The sequence below is a fragment of the Coregonus clupeaformis genome, chromosome 31 (genome assembly GCF_020615455.1).
Source record: "Coregonus clupeaformis isolate EN_2021a chromosome 31, ASM2061545v1, whole genome shotgun sequence".
NCBI classification, from domain to species: domain Eukaryota; kingdom Metazoa; phylum Chordata; class Actinopteri; order Salmoniformes; family Salmonidae; genus Coregonus; species Coregonus clupeaformis.
The window spans coordinates 45,260,934-45,276,879 of NC_059222.1; the positions used below are offsets into that span (position 1 = coordinate 45,260,934).

The 15,946-nt window shown below is 41.8% G+C and overlaps 1 protein-coding gene across 2 annotated transcripts; it reads right to left on the reverse strand.

Moving 5' to 3' along the window:
- Positions 1–219: 219 nt before the first annotated feature.
- LOC121548058 (group XIIB secretory phospholipase A2-like protein) lies at positions 220–9,666 on the reverse strand. Of its 2 annotated transcripts, none has more exons than XM_041859455.2 (4): positions 8,787–9,666; positions 3,912–4,000; positions 3,334–3,499; positions 220–743 (listed from the first exon to the last, which is right to left on the reverse strand). In XM_041859455.2, exons 1-4 carry the CDS (start codon positions 9,433–9,435, stop codon positions 625–627), a joined length of 1,023 nt encoding a protein of 340 aa, XP_041715389.1. In that variant the 5' UTR covers positions 9,436–9,666; the 3' UTR covers positions 220–624. The 2 variants fall into 2 exon arrangements, with proteins under 2 accessions (XP_041715389.1, XP_041715390.1); XM_041859456.2 differs by having other exon boundaries at positions 3,924–4,000; positions 8,787–9,665.
- Between the last annotated feature and the right edge of the window lie 6,280 nt (positions 9,667–15,946).

The window sequence follows — 15,946 nt, forward strand, 5'->3', positions numbered from 1 at the left end:
TAGTGCTGTGTCCCAGGTTGGTCTAGTGTTGGGTAGTGCTGTGTCCCAGGTTGGTCTAGTGTTGGGTAGTGCTGTGTCCCAGGTTGGTTTTGTGTTGGGTAGTGCTGTGTCCCAGGTTGGTCTAGTGTTGGGAGGTGCTGTGTCCCAGGTTGGTCTAGTGTTGGGTAGTGCTGTGTCCCAGGTTGGTCTAGTGTTGGGTAGTGCTGTGTCCCAGGTTGGTCTAGTGTTGGGTAGTGCTGTGTCCCAGGTTGGTCTAGTGTTGGGTAGTGCTGTGTCCCAGGTTGGTCTAGTGTTGGGTAGTGCTGTGTCCCAGGTTGGGCTAGTGTTGGGTAGTGCTGTGTCCCAGGTTGGTCTAGTGTTGGGTAGTGCTGTGTCCCAGGTTGGTCTAGTGTTGGGTAGTGCTGTGTCCCAGGTTGGGCTAGTGTTGGGTAGTGCTGTGTCCCAGGTTGTTCTAGTGTTGGGTAGTGCTGTGTCCCAGGTTGGTCTAGTGTTGGGTAGTGCTGTGTCCCAGGTTGGTCTAGTGTTGGGTAGTGCTGTGTCCCAGGTTGGTCTAGTGTTGGGTAGTGCTGTGTCCCAGGTTGGTCTAGTGTTGGGTAGTGTTGTATTGTGTCCCAGCCTGGTCCTCTACAGCTCGTCCCTCTCCTCTCCCTCACAGTAACATGCCTCCCTCTGGCTGTTCATGAAGGATCTGCAGCCCAGCGTCCACACTGTGTTGTACAGAGCATCTGCTACAGACTCACAGGCTGGGAGGGGGAGAGAGAAACAGAGGGTTAGGTTTGACAGAGAGAGAGAGAGAGAGAGAGAGAGAGAGAGAGAGAGAGAGAGAGAGAGAGAGAGAGAGAGAGAGAGAGAGGGAAAATGTATTTATTTGAAATGTCTTTATTCACTTTTGTTTACTATCTACTTCACTTGCTTTGGCAATGTTAACACACGTTTCCCATGCCAATAAAGCCCTTAAATTGAATTGAAATTGAAATTGAAATTGAAATTGAGAGAGAGAGAGAGTTAACAGAGAGAGACGAGGGTTAGTGTTATAACACACAGAGAGAGAGAAAGAGACAGAGAGAGAGAGAGACAGAGAGAGAGAGAGAGAGAGAGAGAGAGAGAGAGAGAGAGAGATATACTTGAATAAGTTATAGAACCCATTGCCCTTTATGGTTGTGAGGTCTGGGGTTTGCTCACCAACCAATAATTCACAAAATGGGACAAACACCAAATTGAGACTCCGCATGCAGAACTCTGCAAAAATATCTTCAGTGTACAACGAAAAACACAAAATAATGCATGCAGAGCAGAATTAGGCTGATACCCGCTAATGATCAAAATCCTGAAAAGAGCCGTTACATTCTATAACCACTTAAAAGGAAGCAATTCCCAAACCTTCCATAACAAAGCCATCTCCTACAGAGAGATTAACTTGGAGAAGAGTCCCCTAAGTAAGCTTGTCCTGGGGCTCTGTTCACAAACACAAACAGACGCCACAGAGCCCCAGGACAACAACAACACAATTAGACCCAACCAAATCATGAGAAAACAAAAAGATAATTACTTGCCACATTGCAAAGAATTAACAAAAAAACTAGAATGCTATTTGGCCCTAAACAGAGAGTACACAGTGGCAGAATACCTGACCACTGTGACTGACCCAAACTTAAGGAAAGCTTTGACTATGTACAGACTCGGTGAGCATAGCCTTGCTATTGAGAACGGCCGCCGTAGGCAGACCTGGCTCTCAAGAGAAGACAGGCTATGTGCACACTGCCCACAAAATGAGGTGGAAACTGAGCTGCACTTCCTAACCTCCTGCCAAATGTATGACCATATTAGAGACACATATTTCCCTCAGATTACACAGACTGGTGCTACTGAGTTGTGTACCGTGGATCTGCTACAGACTCAAAGGCAGAAAGAGAGGCAGAGATACAGAGGTGTTAATATTTTAATATATGTATTTAGGAAATATTAAAATACACATGACTTTGTCCCAGAATTTCAGGTTGACGTTGAAATATGGTTGGACGGGGGGTCAATTACACTTAAATTCGGTCAATTCAGGAAGTAAACTTAAATTCCAATTACATTTCAGTGTACTTTCTGTATTGACTGAATTAAACTGGAGTTGACATAGACCAGGGTGTCTCACAAAGAGGACTACAGTGAAGGACTGGAGGAGAGTTATACTGTCCTAGCTAGCTACAAAGAGCACAGTAAAGGGAAGAGTGGAGTATTAGCCTACTCCTGTAGTCTCACATTACAATATATTTGATGCTTCATTACAAGACATTATAAAGGCTCATAGATGCTTATAACAAGTCAAAAAGCATTACACCTATGCAGTGCTTAATTTGTAATTCGGGAGGTTGCGGAACAAAAAGTGAGCCCGAGAGGGGGGTGACCTGGGGAGCTCTGAGGAACCGGAAAGCATGAAAAAAGAAATCTCCTTTATAATAAAGCGCTGCATGCATATCATCACATTAGAGTAGAGGCGCTTACACATGGGGAACATTTTAGTAGCCTAGGGTCCGGGAAAAATGTGGCTTTTTATAAACATTTTACATGACTGGAGGCTTTGGCAGAATATTTTTTAATAGCGCACAAATGTTGGAAATGACAGGCTACTTTGACACTGACAAACTGAGAATCTGAGATCAATAAAAACGACCTTGTCTTGAATCCATCAATAGCCAAGGCCTAGGTTTGTGGAGACACATATTGTAGGCTACAATATCAGGCGGAAATTATAGTCCTAAAAACAATGATCCGCAGCGCACTCGCTGGTGATGGCCGACGAGTTCGTGCCAAAAGCCTATATCTCGCTCTCGTTTTACTTCGTAAAACAATATTTGGAAGTTGATCAAATATTTTGTTAGCCTACAGCAGACAGATTAGAGTCTTCTCTTTTCAGCAGGAGCCATTTGGTTTCCAACCTGTGTTTTCCCGCGATTGTATTTGAAATATTGCGAAAAGCCTGTTTAGTCCGCACGCTGTTCACTGACAGACCGTAGGCTATGCCTTGTTATTGGGCTACAAAGAAGCTGTTGATCCCCTGTGGCTAAATGATGGGCATTTTCATGGTGTAGTAGGCTATGCTGAATTATTTTTACGAAGAGGCAACTCGAATGAACTTTGATCACTTTTATTCACATTTTAACATCGCAAAAAGTGACAATTATTTTTCATGCCACGAGTGGTACCGGATCCGGCCAAATTGGTCCCGGAACGAAACAGTCCAAAACGGAGTGGTGCAAGATCCTGTTCCAGCAGGATCCGGCTCAAATTAAGCACTGCACCTACGGTAAAGTGTTACAGAGTATAATTCAGTAGCTATCTCACCTTTGACCTTTGACACAAGCCCCAGGCTCTTCTTCAGGTCAGAGCAAATATCGTGGAGGCACAAGCGGTACTTGGAATCACAGCGGTTTTTGTTGGAGCCACAGGTGTCATAACATCTGTCCAGCAGGTTACAGCACTGAGTCATGGCTGGGATGCCCATGTCAAACTGTGTTGGGATAATAGCAATATATAAAGATATATAGGTTATAGGATAATATCACATAGGATTTATATAGGGACTTATAAACAATATATAAAGATATATAGGTTATAGGATAATATCACATAGGATTTATATAGGGATTTATTTACACTCTTACAAAAAAAAAGGTGCTATCTACAACCTATAAGGGTTCTTCAACTGTCCCCATAGGAGAACCCTTTGAAAAACCCTATTTGGTTCCAGGTAGAACCCTTTTGGGTTCCATGTAGAACCCTTTCCTCAGAGGGTTCTATATATAAGGGCCTTAAAAGTATAGTATGTATTGTATGAGAAAACAGTCGTCTGCAGTTTATGTATTGGGTATTATTAGTACAGTATCATACGCTGTCTATAGTTAGTGATAGTTAAAACATACACTATCAGGTACCTGGAATCCTAGGAGGTCGGAGCTGCAACCATTGGGCTCTGGGGTCACGTAACCATGGCGATGCACAGGCGTCTTACCTGAGAAGGAAAGGTGAACAACCTATAATTCAGACCCATGTACAGTTAATCATGTAGCGCCACAGATTGATCAATATGTTGTTATCAATCAGCACAAATCGAACATGCAACACCCCTATTGTGAAGTTTATTGATAACAACCCAAACTGAAAAAAAGTGCTATCTAGAACCTAACATGTTTTTTCTGCCCTTTGAAGAACCCTTTTTTGGTTCCAGGTAGAACAATTTTGGTTCCAGGTAGAACCCCTTTGGGTTCCATGTGCAGTAGAACCCTCTGTGGAAGGGGGTCCTACATGGAATCCAAACGGGTTCTACGTAGAACCAAGAAGGGTTCTCCCTGGAACTAAAAAGGGTTCTCCTATGGGGACTGCCAAATAACCCTTTTGGAACCTTTTTTTCTAAGAGTGTATAGGACCTTTTAACCTTTTAGCAAAATATATAAAGAACATGACAGGAAACCACGAGTGGCTCCTGTATAGATCCATGAGTTTTCGCTGTTCCAATGTCCATGCTAGCATATGATACTACTGCACTAAGTATGGAGCAATATACTGGGCTAGTGTGGATAGTGGAACGTAGCATGGTCGAGGTGTGATTATATACTAGCACATACTTAGAATGACGCAATGTGTTGTGCATACATTCAACGTGATATGCTAGTGTGGGCATACATTCACCATGGTATGCTAGTGTGGATATACATTCACCATAATAATAATAATAATAAGCCATTTAGCAGACGCTTTTATCCAAAGCGACTTACAGTCATGCGTGCATACATTTTTGTGTATGGGTGGTCCCGGGGATCAAACCCACTACCTTGGCGTTACAAGCACCGTGCTCTACCAGCTGAGCTACAGAGGACCACATTCGCAGAGACCATGGTATGCTAGTGTGGATATACATTCACCATGGTATGCTAGTGTGGATATACATTCACCATGGTATGCTAGTGTGGATATACATTCACCATGGTATGCTAGTGTGGATATACATTCACCATGGTATGCTAGTGTGGATATACATTCACCATGGTATGCTAGTGTGAATATACATTCACCATGGTATGCTAGTGTGGATATACATTCACCATGGTATGCTAGTGTGTATATACATTCACCGTGGTATGCTAGTGTGGATATACATTCACCATGGTATGCTAGTGTGGATATACATTCACCGTGGTATGCTAGTGTGGATATACATTCACCGTGGTATGCTAGTGTGGATATACATTCACCGTGGTATGCTAGTGTGGATATACATTCACCGTGGTATGCTAGTGTGGATATACATTCACCGTGGTATGCTAGTGTGGATATACATTCACCGTGGTATGCTAGTGTGGATATACATTCACTGTGGTATGCTAGTGTGGATATACATTCACCGTGGTATGCTAGTGTGGATATACATTCACCGTGGTATGCTAGTGTGGATATACATTCACTGTGATATGCTAGTGTGGATATACATTCACCGTGGTATGCTAGTGTGGATATACATTCACCGTGGTATGCTAGTGTGGATATACATTCACCATGGTATGCTAGTGTGGATATACATTTACCATGGTATGCTAGTGTGGATATACATTCACCATGGTATGCTAGTGTGGATATACATTCACCATGGTATGCTAGTGTGGATATACATTCACCATGGTATGCTAGTGTGGATATACATTCACCATGGTATGCTAGTGTGGATATACATTCACCATGGTATGCTAGTGTGGATATACATTCACCATGGTATGCTAGTGTGGATATACATTCACCATGGTATGCTAGTGTGGATATACATTCACCATGGTATGCTAGTGTGGATATACATTCACCATAATAATAATAATAATAAGCCATTTAGCAGACGCTTTTATCCAAAGCGACTTACAGTCATGCGTGCATACATTTTTGTGTATGGGTGGTCCCGGGGATCGAACCCACTACCTTGGCGTTACAAGCACCGTGCTCTACCAGCTGAGCTACAGAGGACCACATTCGCAGAGACCATGGTATGCTAGTGTGGATATACATTCACCATGGTATGCTAGTGTGGATATACATTCACCATGGTATGCTAGTGTGGATATACATTCACCATGGTATGCTAGTGTGGATATACATTCACCATGGTATGCTAGTGTGGATATACATTCACCATGGTATGCTAGTGTGGATATACATTCACCATGGTATGCTAGTGTGGATATACATTCACCATGGTATGCTAGTGTGGATATACATTCACCATGGTATGCTAGTGTGGATATACATTCACCGTGGTATGCTAGTGTGGATATACATTCACCGTGGTATGCTAGTGTGGATATACATTCACCGTGGTATGCTAGTGTGGATATACATTCACCGTGGTATGCTAGTGTGGATATACATTCACCGTGGTATGCTAGTGTGGATATACATTCACCGTGGTATGCTAGTGTGGATATACATTCACCGTGGTATGCTAGTGTGGATATACATTCACCGTGGTATGCTAGTGTGGATATACATTCACCGTGGTATGCTAGTGTGGATATACATTCACTGTGATATGCTAGTGTGGATATACATTCACCGTGGTATGCTAGTGTGGATATACATTCACCGTGGTATGCTAGTGTGGATATACATTCACCATGGTATGCTAGTGTGGATATACATTCACCATGGTATGCTAGTGTGGATATACATTCACCATGGTATGCTAGTGTGGATATACATTCACCATGGTATGCTAGTGTGGATATACATTCACAATGGTATGCTAGTGTGGATATACATTCACCATGGTATGCTAGTGTGGATATACATTCACCGTGGTATGCTAGTGTGGATATACATTCACCGTGGTATGCTAGTGTGGATATACATTCACCGTGGTATGCTAGTGTGGATATACATTCACCGTGGTATGCTAGTGTGGATATACATTCACCGTGGTATGCTAGTGTGGATATACATTCACCGTGGTATGCTAGTGTGGATATACATTCACCGTGGTATGCTAGTGTGGATATACATTCACTGTGGTATGCTAGTGTGGATATACATTCACCATGGTATGCTAGTGTGGATATGCATTCACCATGGTATGCTAGTGTGGATATACATTCAACATGGTATGCTAGTGTGGATATACATTCACCATGGTATGCTAGTGTGGATATACATTCACCATGGTATGCTAGTGTGGATATACATTCACCATGGTATGCTAGTGTGGATATACATTCACCGTGGTATGCTAGTGTGGATATACATTCACCGTGGTATGCTAGTGTGGATATACATTCACCATGGTATGCTAGTGTGGATATACATTCACCGTGGTATGCTAGTGTGGATATACATTCACTGTGGTATGCTAGTGTGGATATACATTCACCATGGTATGCTAGTGTGGATATACATTCACCATGGTATGCTAGTGTGGATACACATTCACTGTGGTATGCTAGTGTGGATATACATTCACCATGGTATGCTAGTGTGGATATACATTCACCGTGGTATGCTAGTGTGGATATACATTCACCATGGTATGCTAGTGTGGATATACATTCACCATGGTATGCTAGTGTGGATATACATTCACCATGGTATGCTAGTGTGGATATACATTCACTGTATTATGCTAGTGTGGATATACATTCACCATGGTATGCTAGTGTGGATATACATTCACTGTGGTATGCTAGTGTGGATATATATTCACCATGGTATGCTAGTGTGGATATACATTCACCATGGTATGCTAGTGTGGATATACATTCACCATGGTATGCTAGTGTGGATATACATTCACCATGGTATGCTAGTGTGGATATACATTCACCATGGTATGCTAGTGTGGATATACATTCACCATGGTATGCTAGTGTGGATATACATTCACCATGGTATGCTAGTGTGGATATACATTCACCATGGTATGCTAGTGTGGATATACATTCACCATGGTATGCTAGTGTGGATATACATTCACCATGGTATGCTAGTGTGGATATACATTCACCATGGTATGCTAGTGTGGATATTGGAATGTACCCTGTAGGCCATGCTGTAATATCTATGGTCTGATGTGTATTCTACCTTTGGTCAATCTATATCACTGAGACTATATCATGTTATGTGAACACTGACCTCAGTTATTCCTCTCACAGCAAGAATATACGTCTATTGATGAATGCAACTTGTGGTAAACAGCCAGAGTTTTCAATCAATTATTATACACCATAAGTATGATAAACAGATGAACACACAGGTAAACAACAGAGAGAGAGAGAGAGAGAGAGAGAGAGAGAGAGAGAGAGAGAGAGAGAGAGAGAGAGAGAGAGAGAGAGAGAGAGAGAGAGTTGTAGAATAGCCTAACCTAACCGATGGTGTTTATGTGTAAGATCTTAAAATGGGTACAGTGTGATCTGTTCTTCAGCAAATCAAAGTTGGACTCTCTACAAGGATAACACACAGTATCTAGCTTCTGTTACATTCAGGACTCGATTCAATCCATGTCGCGGAAGTTCAGCGCTTTAGCGCCATTTAAATTAAAAGGCAACGTTGTCGCATTCGCAGAGACTGCATTTACGGTAAAGGCTGCATATGTCGGCTCAATCAGAAATGACCTTTACATTTTGATTTGCGCCACACAGCCCTGAACTTCCGCAAATGCGGACTGAATCGTGCCCTAGGTGTAAATAGCCAGGCTTGACATGGCAACACCGTGGAGTCATACCGGGATGTTACTTTAATCACTGATAGACACACACACACATCCTTACCGTATTTGCATTTGTACTGACACACTCCGTTGCGTCCCCCCATCAGTTCCACCAGCGAGTCAAAGTATCCATTGGCTGCCTGGAGGCTCTCTCTGATTGAAACCAAGCCCCAGTCAGAGTCCTCTTCCTGGGCTTCGACGACAGGCACCACAGGGATCGCTGGAGCTTCTGCTTCTGCAGCCTCTTCAATGGGCTCCGTTGCTTTCTCAAGGGCCTCCTGGTCAGCCAAATCTTTCAAGATGGCGTCTTGAATCTCGGTCTCTTTAGCGAGGTCTTCCTCCTCCACCTGGGCAGACAACTCTTTAATCATGGCTTCTGTTATCAGGGCCTCTTTAACAAGGCTCTCCAGATCCATGTATGCAGGGTCTTCCAAAACTGGCATGTTCGCCATGATGGCCTCCATGTCTGGGGCTTCATCTGCCATGACAGGGGCGTCTACAGGGGCGTCTGCTGCCACCGGAGCATCAGCAACAGGGGAGTCCGCAACTGGTTCCTCAGCTACAAACTCGTCAGCTACAACGGCACTGAACATGGTTTCTGCCGCTGGGACGACTTCCTCTTCAGGAGTGATGTTCCTGACCAGAGAAGCAGACATCCCCCAGGAGAGGCAGAGGGAGAGCATGAGGAAGGCTGAGGTGCGAGGCAGCATGGTGGCGAGACAGACACAGAGAGAAAGTCACAGCACAGGTGGGTCTAGACAGGCAGGTCTAAGAGGAAGACGTCCACATTTGGTTCCAGGCCAGGAGGGTGTCGGCAGGCAGAGAAAGACGTCCACGCTCTACTGTAGATCTGGGACAGCAGGACAGGAGAGGACCAGGGTGCCAGTTGTTGACAAGGTGAGAGAACCAGAGGCACTGAGGATCAATAGACTCAGAGTACTGACTGAGGCTGTGTAAGAGGCAGAGAGGACTTTGGCTGCTGATTAGGCCAGTGAAACAGCGAGGCACGGAGTATCGACGCCGGGTTCAAAGGTCATGAATCCCTTATCTGTTGATAAGGAAAGGAAAGGCCTGCCTGGACAGAGTGTCGTGGGCTGTCCTCCGGGACTTACAGGAGCAGCATTATAGCCTATCTGACATGTTGTTTTTTTCCGGGTCTTTCTATTCTTTATCTACAGTATATTTTTTGCCCAGCAAGTTTGGGATGTGCATATCACCTTTGTTTGCTAATGGTGTTATCTCCCGTCGAGAGAGATCGTTCATGCTCTTGTCTCTGCTATGTCCTCTCACCAAGTACTCACTCCATCCCCTAAAACCTTTCATTCATCCAATCAGTAAAATCCCATCACTTAAGCTTCGTCAGAGGGAACTAATTAAGATCACGTGTAGCTTCATCAGTGATAAAATCACATTTGTGATAAGGTGATCTCAGAATCATGTCTGAGAGAAGCTAATCATAACAGCTTTGAGAACATAGAGGTAGAATGAATAGATTATTACACTTGAGTATACAAAATATTAAGAACACCTGCTCTTTCCATGACACAGACTGACCAGGTGAATCCAGGTGAACGCTATGATCCCTTATTGATGTCACCTGTTAGATCCACTTCAATCAGTGTTGATGAAGGGGAGGAGACAGGTTAAAGAAGGATTGCTAAGCCCTGAGACATGGATTGTGTATGTGTGAATGGGCAAGAACAAATATTTAAGTGCCTTTGAACGAGGTATGGTAGTAGGTGCCAGGCGCACCGGTTTGTGTCAAGAACTGCAACGCTGCTGGGTTTTTCACGCTCAACAGTTTCCCGTGTGTATCAAGAATGGTCCACCACCCAAAGGACATCCAGCCAACTTGACACAACTGTGGGAAGCATTGGAGTCAACATGTGCCAGCATCCCTGTGGAACGCCTTCGACACCTTGTAGAGTCCACGCCCCCGACGAATTGGGGCTGTTCCGAGGGCAAAAGGGGGTACAACTCAGTATTAGGAATGTGTTCCTAATGTTTTGTCCACTCAGCATATTTCTATGTTTCTGACATTCCCCCTTCACTGCATTTGGTTTCAGGCATTCCGCAAATATGTCTTTTATTCTGTATGTACTTTCTATTCCATATGTATTATTTAACACATTCTTTTGTATTCCTTTGGTCTAGAATCTACAAGCAGCCCGGAGCTTCCTTGGTGACAGAATATCAGATAGCAGACCTTTGGCAACAGTACAGTGTGTCAAGATGCTGCTCCTGTGGAGAAAGATGTGATATGGGAGGGTAAAGTCTGGTTTTGTGTGTGTGTGTGTGTTGTGTACAATAGTAAGCTGCAGGTAATGATAAGTGTGGTGACGTGGACAGGTCAGGTCTGAAAGGACAGACTATGGTGGGAGCTAAAGGAGGTCATCTACTTTATATAGTAAAAGGATTAACAGTCAAATCAAAATATATATATATATATTTTTTTAAAGCTCAATGCAGCCATTTTTATATCAATATCAAATCATTTCTGCGTAATAATGAAGTACCTTACTGTAATTGATTTCTATTAAAATGGGCAAAAGTAGAGCAAAAAACTATTTCTCAAGCAAGAACTTAGCTGGGAGTGTTCTGAGTGGGGAGGGGGAAAACTGAAAACCAGCTGTTATTGGCAGAGAGAGGTTTGGAACTCTCTTTCTTATTGGTCTATTAACCAATTTACCGCATGGTGATGTCACCGTGGAAAGTCCTGTGCAGATTGTATTTCCAACCAGCAACTATCAGGAATTAAATGTTTTCACACTTTTACAGTGTTAGTTTCATCAGCTGTTGTACAATATGATTTAAAATAATGTTGACTGCACTAGGCCTTTAAAGTACCTCAATACACACATTTGGACTCCTGGTTGTGTGGCTTGCTTGTATTATAATCCTCACTACATTTAACAAAATCCTCAATTATATATTTATTGTCACAACACATGTTATAATGTGTGGTTGTTGCTGTTGTAACTAATGCCATTGTACTTCTGTTACCATCAGAGGTATTTTAATGTCAGATTGAATAACAATGATTTAAAGTGATGATGTGAAGCTTGGATAATGCTAATCACCCTGTCTCCCAGCATTAATGTGTAGTAGTGGTCTTCAGATAAACTTGTCAGAGAGTACACCCTAGTGGACAAAAAGCGTCACTGTTCCAAAATCTACTAATTTACTTTCGGTTGTGTTCTATCGTCCTCGTGTCGTAGGGCGATCCATATTTTGTCCCACACCTCCATGCGAATAGAACCGGATCACAGAACAACAGTTCTGCTAATCATTTAGACCGTTTTTATTTTACCTTTTATTTAACCAAGTTAAGTCTCGTTGAGATAAAAAATCTCTTTGCCAAGGGAGACCTGGGCTGTGTCCACAAAGGGTCTTAGAGTAGGATCATAATGAATAAGATTATAGATCAGCAGGCCTCCAGCAGGGTTGTCCTGCGCCAGTTATATTAGGTTAATACAGTGCATTCGGAAAGTGAACCTTCGCCCCAGTCTGAGGTCCTGAGTGCTCTGGAGCAGGTTTTCATCAAGGATCTCGCTGTACTTTGCTCCGTTAATCTTTCCCTCGATCCTTTCTAGACTCCCAGTCCCTGCCGCTGAAAAACATCCCCACAGCATGACGCTGCCACCACCATGCTTCACCGTAGGGATGGCGCCAGGTTTACTCCAGACGTGACACTTGGCATTCAGGCCAAAGATTTCAATCTTGGTTTCATCAGAACAGAGAATCTTGTTTCTCATAGTCTGAGAGTCCTTTAGGTGCCTTTTGGCAAAATCCAAGTGGGCTGTCATGTGCCTTTTTACTGAGGAGTGGCTTCCATCTGGCCACTCTACCATAAAGGCCTGATTGGTGGAGTGCTGCAGAGATTGTTGTCCTTCTGGAAGGTTCTCCCATCTCCACAGAGGAACTCAGGAGCTCTGTCAGAGTGACCATCGGGTTCTTGGTCACCTCCCTGACCAAGGCCCTTCTCCCCCGATTGCTCAGTTTGGCCAGGCGGCCAGCTCTAGGAAGAGTCTTGGTGGTTCCAAACTTCTTCCATTTAAGAATGATGGAGGCCACTGTGTTCTTGGGGACCTTCAATGCTGCAGACATTTTTTGGTACCCTTCCCCAGATCTGTGCCTCGACACAATCCTGTCTCGGAGCTCTACGGACAATTATGTTGACCTCATGGCTTGGTTTTTGCTCTGACATGCACTGTCAACTGTGGGACCTTATATAGGCTTGGGAAGTAATGTGTGATTCTGTCACTATCAATTGACCTTCAACATTTCGACAGGCCATTAAACAACATACTAACTCTAAATCAGTCAGGAGCAAGCCAGGGAGCCTAAGAAGGAACAAAAATGAATTATTTAGGCTATATATATATATAGCCTGCCATTTAAGAAATCAATTGTGAAGCATTTGTGTCAGGCTGCAGGCTTGCAGGAGGGCTCAGCATTTCAACAGCACATCAACAACTGCACTTCAACAACATGCCTATACATTTCACATTTAGGCTGTATAAAATGACATTATAAACTATAATTACATATAATTAAATAATAGTCAAACGAAAAAAATGCCTTATTAGGCTATACAGTCATTCTACAGTGCCGTTCAAATTCACTTAAAGAAACACATCAGTTTGGACAGTCTGGTTTGAGGATCATGCAGTGAACTATCATGCCTGTTAATTTAGTCTAGCAGATGCTCTTGCATTCCCATGGCCCTAATCACAGTCATTGCAAATCTTTTTTTTTGCAACAACAATTTCACGGAATAAAATAGAATACATTTGAAAATGATAGTGCATATAGCCAGCCCTACCTGATGATATGAAGCTGCTGTGTGAAAAAAAAAAAAAAAAGGCTTTTTCTCAAAATCATTGATGATCATGTCCTTCAGTTGTAACTGGTTCTGTTGCGTAATTTTTTTTTTTTACCCTTGATAGACAACTTTAGCACTAATCCAAACTTAGACTATCTTCTTTTTTTAAGAATAGCCTGTACTAGAAATCAAAACGTCTCCGGTGCTGCAGCATGCCTCATTCGTTGCCATGCTCTGTGTGCTATTAAGGATTCTGCTTGTCTCCGGTCATGTAAAACAACGTAGAATTGCATGAAATTAGTTTATAATGTGATATTCTTTTTCTCGGACAAGCAAATAAGATGATAGATTCATGCAGTGCTTTTATTTTAATAATGGAGATCTTTTCACCCCTACCCCTTGTCCGCGGTGGCCTGAGAATCCACAACCTTCAAATGTATTTGAGTTTACATAATTTAGCTACATTCTGACCATGTGGGTGCGCTCAACTCTTTTTAGTGTAGGCTATATTATATTGTTTGTTTAATATTTATAGTAAAAGTTTCTAGAGATGATATGAACCCTGTAATTCGCTAGAAATAACTTCACCAACATCATATTACCAAAGCATAATCTACTCACCCGCGCCTGTTTGCCCAGAGGCAAAAGGAAAACTTGAATGAAAATATTGCTGTTTTCCCCCCCAGATGGTTGTCAGGGAATACCGTGCGTCAACACACGGTGGCAACAAAGTAGCCAACAACACCTCCTCACACTGAGGTTTACAGAACTATTGATTTGGCAGAGGACAAGCTATTATTCATAATCAAGAAGTCAAATAATCGATATGGTGCTTATGACGTCTTTCTGTATTCGTTGCTGGAAAACATAGAAAAAAAAAACATTAATCTAAAAAGAGCATCACCATGATAAGCAAATCTGAAATGATAGATGGATCCTTTATAGAGACTTCATTGTCCTCAGAATGGATTTTTTTCTTTTTCTATTAGGCTATAATCAGCCTCATTCTAGGCTTTTAGTAGCTAAAACAGATATACCGTGTTGAAGCACTGTGAAACAGTCATGAAAGCTCACACAGGTAGAAGACGTTGGTGTTTTCAGGATTATTTTATAAGACATCATCATTACTGCTCGCTTACATTTACAGCTGAGCCATTCCTCAGTTATACCATGTCTAGACCATTCTTTTAACAGTTATAATAATAATAATATGCCATTTAGCAGACGCTTTTATCCAAAGCGACTTACAGTCATGTGTGCATACATTTTTACGTATGGGTGGTCCCGGGGATCGAACCCCGATACCCTGGCGTTACAAGCGCCATGCTCTACCAATTGAGCTACAGAGGACCACATGTCTAACACATTCAAATAACAGTTATATTCGTATTATTTTATATAATATTTTTAGTGTGATTTTTTTTTTGGTATTCTTTCTTAAAACTGCATTGTTGGTTAAGGGCTTGTAAGTAAGCATTTCACTGTAAGGTCTACACGTGTTGTATTCAGCGCTTGTGACAAATAAAATTTGATTTGATTTTTAATTGATTTATAACACGTCTAAGACCATTCTTATAACAGTTATAACACATCTAAGACCATTCTTATAACAGTTATAACACATCTAAGACCATTCTTATAACAGTTATTATAACGTCTAAGACCATTCTTATAACAGTTATAACGTCTAAGACCATTCTTATAACAGTTATAACGTCTAAGACCATTCTTATAACAGTTATAACACGTCTAAGACCATTCTTATAACAGTTATAACACATCTAAGACCATTCTTATAACAGTTATAACACATCTAAGACCATTCTTATAACAGTTATTATAACGTCTAAGACCATTCTTATAACAGTTATAACGTCTAAGACCATTCTTATAACAGTTATAACGTCTAAGACCATTCTTATAACAGTTATAACACATCTAAGACCATTCTTGTAACAGTTATTATAACGTCTAAGACCATTCTTATAACAGATATAACGTCTAAGACCATTCTTATAACAGTTATAACACATCTAAGACCATTCTTATAACAGTTATTATAACATCTAAGACCATTCTTATAACAGTTATAACGTCTAAGACCATTCTTATAACAGTTATAACACATCTAAGACCATTCTTATAACAGTTATTATAACGTCTAAGACCATTCTTATAACAGTTATAACGTCTAAGACCATTCTTATAACAGTTATAACACATCTAAGACCATTCTTATAACAGTTATTATAACGTCTAAGACCATTCTTATAACAGTTATAACGTCTAAGACCATTCTTATAACAGTTATAACACATCTAAGACCATTCTTATAACAGTTATAACACATCTAAGACCATTCTTATAACAGTTATTATAACGTCTAAGACCATTCT